This window comes from Hirundo rustica, chromosome 29 (genome assembly GCF_015227805.2).
Source record: "Hirundo rustica isolate bHirRus1 chromosome 29, bHirRus1.pri.v3, whole genome shotgun sequence".
NCBI classification, from domain to species: domain Eukaryota; kingdom Metazoa; phylum Chordata; class Aves; order Passeriformes; family Hirundinidae; genus Hirundo; species Hirundo rustica.
The window spans coordinates 1,624,902-1,630,760 of NC_053478.1; the positions used below are offsets into that span (position 1 = coordinate 1,624,902).

Genomic DNA, 5,859 nt, shown 5'->3' on the forward strand with positions numbered 1-5,859 from the left:
GATATTGAGGGGAAATTCGGGATATTGGAGGGGAAATTCGGGATATTGACAGAAATTCAGGATATTGGGGGTAAATTCGGGATATTGGGGGGAAATTCGGGATATTGGGGGGAAATTCGGGATATTGGGGGGAAATTCGGGATATTGAGGGGAAATTCGGGATACTGGGGGGGATTTGGCCCGAAATTCCAGGATTTCAGCCCCAGCCTTTGGGTTCCGCTCCCAGTTTTCAGGATTTTTGCGCCCTTTTTTTTTATTACTATTTTTTTAATTTCCCGGCCAAATTCAGGGATTTTGGGGGGAAAAATTTCCAGGATTTCAGCCCAGTTCGGGTTTCAGAAAAAAATCCAGGATTTTAGGCCCAATTTCAGGCCAAAGCTGAGTTTTTTGCTCCCAATTCCCAGGATTTTCGGCCCAATTCCCGAGTTTCGAGGCCCAGGGTGGAATTCCGACCCCGATTCTCAGGATTTCATTCCCCGGGTTCTGGATTCGCGCCAAACTCGGAGGATTCCGGGACCGATCCCTGGGATTTCAGCAGGACTTTACCCCCAATCTCCCCAAATTAATGAATTTAATCCCCATTTCCAGGGTTTCAGCCCCGTGCGCAGGATTTTCATTCCCAATTCCCTCTTTCAGGCCGAATTTTGGGCCCCGATTTGTGGGGTTTGGTCCAAATCCGGACGATTTCCGCCCCAATTTGCAGGATTTTACTCCCAGCTTCCTCCTCGGGGTGGAAATGGGGATTTTCCCCACAAATTTCGGGGCTTTTCCCCGTTTTTTTTTTCCTTTTTCCCATCGGGTTTGAGCTCGGGGCAAAGCAGGGGCGGGGTCTTGAGGATCCCCCGATTTTTGGAGAAAGGCTTAAAAAAAAAAATAAAAATAAAACTAATTAAAACTTCAGCCCTCGGTAATTAACAATCATTTAATTAAGAGAGGAATCCTTTGCTGGGGAGGCAAATTGGGAGGGGAACCCCAAATCCAGGTGGGGCCCCCCCTCAATCCCCCCAAACCCCCCAGGACGTGGGGACGGCGGGTTCGGAGTCCCCCTCCCGGATTTGGGGGGACAGGGACCAGCTTTGCTACAAAAAGAGTTTTATTTGCCAAAAAAAGACCCCAAAATGGGGAAATTTCGTGTACAAAGAGCCCCCGGGGCGGGGGGGAGGCACCGGCGGCTTTGGGGGGACAGGGGAGGGACAGGGATGGAGCTGGGGACCCCCGGGACGGATTTGGGGATCCTGGGATGGATTTGGGGATCCTGGGATGGATTTGGGGATCCTGGGATGGATTTGGGGACCCCGGGACGGATTTGGGGAACCCCGGGACGGATTTGGGGAACCCTGGGATGGATTTGGGGAACCCTGGGACAGATTTGGGGATCCTGGGATGGATTTGGGACCCCTGGGATGGATTTGGGACCCCTGGGATGGATTTGGGGACCCCGGGACGGATTTGGGGATCCTGGGATGGATTTGGGACCCCTGGGATGGATTTGGGACCCCTGGGATGGATTTGGGGACCCCTGGGATGGATTTGGGGACCCACAGGATGGATTTGGGGACCCTGGGATGGATTTGGGGATCCCAGGTTGTATCTGGGGACCCCGGGATGGACACAGGGATCCCCGGGATGGATTTGGGGGCCCTGGGATGGATTTGGGGACCCCTGGGATGGATTTGGGGATCCTGGGATGGATTTGGGACCCCTGGGATGGATCTGGGGATCCTGGGACAGATTTGGGGACCCACAGGATGGATTTGGGGACCCCGGGATGGACACAGGGATCCCCGGGATGGATTTGAGGACCCTGGGATGGATTTGGGACCCCCGGGAAGGATTCGTGGTGCTCAGGGGCGGCAGGAGGGACCCGGGGGACGCCCCCAGGACACAGCCGGGGATCTCCGGGACACGCGTGGGGTTCTCCGGGGGCACAGCTCGGCTCAGAGGCGGATCCGCCCGTCCCGGAGCCGCTCCCACCGCTCGGGGTCCAGCGGGACGAAATCGCGGGCGGCCTCGTCCAGCACCAGCAGCGGCTCCGCCACCAGCGCGGGGTCGCAGCCGTCGCGGGCCAGCCGCACCTTCTGCTGCTTGAACGTCTCCGTCATCTCCAGCCGCTCCTGGGGGGCACGGCGCCGGCGTTGGGGACCCCCCCGGCAGCCCCAGAGCCCCCCGGGCCCCCCCGGGCCCCCCCCGGGCCCCCCCCGGTACCTGCAGGCGGAGGAAGCGGGGCCGGGCGTAGGGAGGCAGAAGCTGCTCCAGGTGCCGGTAGAGGCCGGGCCCGTCCAGGGAGCGGCCGGGGCGCAGAACCAGCGCGGCCATCCCGGCACGGCCCTCGTGGCCTGAGGGCGAGGGGACATCTGGGGACAACCGCGGGGCTCGGGGGGCTCGGGGGGCCCGGGGGGCTCGTGGGTGGCAGTACCTGGCACGGTGACGCCGTAAACGGTGGCTTCCTGCAGGGACTCGTGGGCCAGCAGCGCCTCGGCCACTTCGGTGGTGGCCACGTTCTCGCCTTTCCACCTGGGAGGGGACAGGGAGGAGCAGGAGGGGGGTGAGACCTCCCCAAAAATGGGGCTGGGACAACCCCGGAACACCGAACGGGGCTGAGCCCCCCCGGCCGTGCAGGGGGGTCCGGGGGTGCCCCCGTCCCCGGGGGTGGGGGGGCTCTGGCACCTGAAGGTGTCCCCGGTGCGGTCCCGGAAGCGCACGAACTGCTCCTCGTCCTGCTCCACCAGGTCCCCGGTGTTGAAGAATTCGTCGCCCTCGGCGAAGACCCCGCGGAGCAGCTTCTGCTCCGACAGCTCCCGGCTGCCGGCGTAGCCCAGGAACGGCGTCCGCGGTGTCACCGGCGCGATCAGCAGCCCCGTCTCACCTGGGGGGCACCGGGACGGTGACGGGGCCGCCCCGGGCATCCCCCAGAGCCGCCCCGGGCACCCCCCGGAGCCGCCCCGGGCACCCCCCGGAGCCGCCCCGCGCCCGCTCCTCACCGGTCCGGGCTCGGATGCAGCGCCCGGCCTCGTCCCGTTCCGGAGCTCCGGCCGCGACGTCGTAACGAACGACCTCGAAGGGCGAGAAGAGCTGGGGAGAGGGGCCGGGGGGCGCTCAGCGCTTGGGGCTGGGGGCTTCGGGGCCCAGCCCCTCATGCCAGCCCCCCCAAACCTTGTAGATGAAGCTGCAGCGCCCCACGGCGCCCGGGGTGCCGGTGTAGTTGAAGAGGGTGACGTTGCCCTCGCTCATGCCGTAGGTCTCCACGATGCGCACGGGCCCGAAGCGCTGCTGGAAGCTCCGCCACACGTCGGGGCGGAGGCCGCTGCCCACCGCCAGCCTCAGCCCGTGCTGCCGCTCCCCGGGGCGCTGCGGGGGCACCGTCAGCTCCGGGGGTGCCCCCTCCATGCTCCGAGACCCCCCCCCCTCACCCTCACCCGGACCCCCCCAGCCCAGCCCTGACCTGGGGCTGGTTCACCAGGTACCGGCACAGCTCCCCGATGTACTGGAAGACGGTGACGCCCTCGGCGCGGCAATCGTCCCAGAACTGGCTGGCTGAGAACTTCTCCTTCAGCACGCACGTGGCTCCTGGAGGGGGGACAAAGAGGGGGGGGGTCAGCCCCCCGAAACACCCCCGGAAGCCCCCCGGGGCCCCGTCCCCGCTCACCGATGCCGAGGCAGCCGACGACGCCCAGGAGGGAGCCGGCCATGTGGTAGAGGGGCAGCGCCAGGTACACGACGTCGCGGCTGGAGGCTCCCACCAGCTCGTAGAAGCTCAGGCACATGACGGCCTTGAGGTGGGAGACGCGGGCGGCTTTGGGGAGGCCTGGATGGGGAGAACACAGCTGAGTCCCCCCCCGTCACGCTCACCCAGAGCCCCCCCGGCCCCCGGCCGCAGCCGCACCGGTGGTGCCCGAGGTGAAGATGTAGAGGCAGGTGTCGTTCATGTCCTCGGGCTCCCACACGTCCTCGGGCTCCAGCTCCTCGGAGGCCGCGTCCAGCAGCTCCTGCAGCGCCACGACGCCGGGCGGGTACGGCCCCGCTCCCAGCACCCACACGGCCACGCCGTCCTCCCGCAGGCTGGGCAGCAGCGGCTCCACCGACCCGAACAGCTCTGGGGGGAACGGCACCGTGTGGGGACCACGCTGCCGGCCCCGGGCCCACCATCCCACCCCCGGTGCCCCGCGCGTCCCCCTCGTTCCTCGTTCTTTCTCCCCCTGCTCCCACTCCGGCTCCCGGTGCTCTCATCCCCCGGCCCGGTGTCCCCGGTATCCCCCGGGACCCCGCGGTCCCCATCAACCCCCCGGTTCCCCTCGTTATCCCCCTCCATTCCTCGGTGCCCCCCCGTTATCCCCCGAAAGCTCCCCGGTTCCTCTCGGCCCCTCTCCCGCACGCTGCCCGCTCCCCTCCCGGTGTCCCCGCGTTGTCCCCGCGCTCTCACCGTCCGCCACCAGCACCGCCCGCGCCCCGCAGCCTCTCAGGCAGTGCCGGAGCCCCGCGGGGCGCAGCGCCGTGCCCAGGAAGGCCGGGCGGGCCCCGAGCGCCGCCAGCCCGAACCAGCCCCACACGAAGCGGGGCTCGTTGCCCACCAGCAGCCCCACGGTATCCCCGGGCCTCGGCGGGGCCCGCAGAGCCCGCAGCGCGTTCGCCACCCTGGCCACGTTCCGGGCCGCCCGCCCCAGCGGCTCCGAGCCCGCCCGGCTCCGCAGGAACGGCCGCGCCGGCGCCGCCCGGGCCGCCCGCAGGAACCGGGAGAGAACCGAGCCCCCGGGGCCGCCCCGCGCCCGCCGCCGGACCCGCAGCGCCCGCAGAGCGAACGCCAGATCGGCCCAGAGGTGCGGCCGCAGCCGCCGCTGCAGCGCCAGCAGCGCCCCCAGCGCCCCCAGAGCCCCCGCGCCCAGCGGACCCCCCAGGAGCCCCCCCAGGACCCCCAGAGCCCCCGCGCCCAGCGGAGCCCCCAGGAGCACCCCCAGGACCCCCAGAGCCCCCAGCGCCGCCGCCAGCGCCATCGCCCGCGCCCGCCTCACGGGGCGGGGCGGACACGCCCACCCGGGACACGCCCACCCGGGACACGCCCCCGACCGCGCCCGCTTTGGACACGCCCCTTCTGAGTCCCCGCCCCTCCCTCGGACCCCGCTGCCAAACCCAGCCCCGACCCCCCTGTCCCCCCCACAGCCCCCCCAAATGTCACCTCCGTCCCCACCCCGAGACCCCTGTCCCCGCCGCGGACCCTCAGTGTCACCCCTGTCCCCACCACAGCCCCCCCAAAATGTCCCCCTGTCCCCACCCCGCTCTTCCTGTCCCCACCACAGCCCCCCCCGTGTCACCCCTGTCCCCATCGCGGCCCCCCCAGTGTCACCCGTGTCCCCACCGAGCTCCCCCTGTCCCCCCCACACCCCCCCGTGTCCCCGCTGTCGCCCCCCCGCCGCCCGCAGCCGCTGCCCCGCTCCAGCCCCTCGCTCCCCGATGTCCCCCCTCCCGCGCTGTCCCCTCCGTGTCCCAGATTCCCGCGGCTCGGGGGGGCCCCGGCAGCGCCGCGGGCCCGGAGGCCGCAGCGAGGGGGGGGACGCGGCCGCCGCCGCCCCCCCGGCACCAACCGGGGGCCGCTCGGTACAAAACAGGAAAAGTTTTTATTGCTGCTTTTCTTAAAAACGCCGAGGGAGCCCTTGGGGGGGTGGGGGGGCAGGAACCCACCCCCCCCCCCCAAATCTCGGTGGTCGCGGGCGCTGAGCCCCCCTCACCCCCCCCACCACCCCAGGACCCCCGGGGCCGCCTCCCCCTCCCCAAATCACCCCGGAGCAGCGACTCGGTTCCACCCTTTATTTACATTTCTATAGGAAAATGGGGGCGGGGGGGCGTGGGGGATCCCCCCCCCCCCTC

At 68.6% G+C, this 5,859-nt stretch overlaps 1 protein-coding gene across 1 annotated transcript; it reads right to left on the reverse strand.

Annotated features, from left to right (window-relative positions):
- Positions 1-1,075: 1,075 nt before the first annotated feature.
- Positions 1,076-4,988, reverse strand: SLC27A3 (solute carrier family 27 member 3). The gene is made up of 10 exons (XM_040087976.2): positions 4,421-4,988; positions 3,884-4,093; positions 3,647-3,805; positions 3,443-3,567; positions 3,154-3,348; positions 2,982-3,072; positions 2,668-2,866; positions 2,417-2,514; positions 2,206-2,336; positions 1,076-2,114 (listed from the first exon to the last, which is right to left on the reverse strand). The coding sequence occupies exons 1-10, from the start codon at positions 4,986-4,988 to the stop codon at positions 1,938-1,940; spliced, it is 1,953 nt and encodes a 650-aa protein (XP_039943910.1). The 3' UTR covers positions 1,076-1,937.
- Between the last annotated feature and the right edge of the window lie 871 nt (positions 4,989-5,859).

What these genes read in the sequence shown, in the direction of transcription:
- SLC27A3 (XM_040087976.2), bottom strand. Translation starts at nt 4,988, where the DNA reads ATGGCGCTGGCGGCGGCGCTGGGGGCTCTGGGGGTCCTGGGGGTGCTC. An exon ending in CGTCGGCTGCCTCGGCATCG is followed by an intron (nt 3,568 to 3,646) that starts GTGAGCGGGGAC and finishes TCCCCCCTCCAG; the next exon opens with GAGCCACGTGCGTGCTGAAG. An exon ending in GCTGCAGCTTCATCTACAAG is followed by an intron (nt 3,073 to 3,153) that starts GTTTGGGGGGGC and finishes CCCTCTCCCCAG; the next exon opens with CTCTTCTCGCCCTTCGAGGT.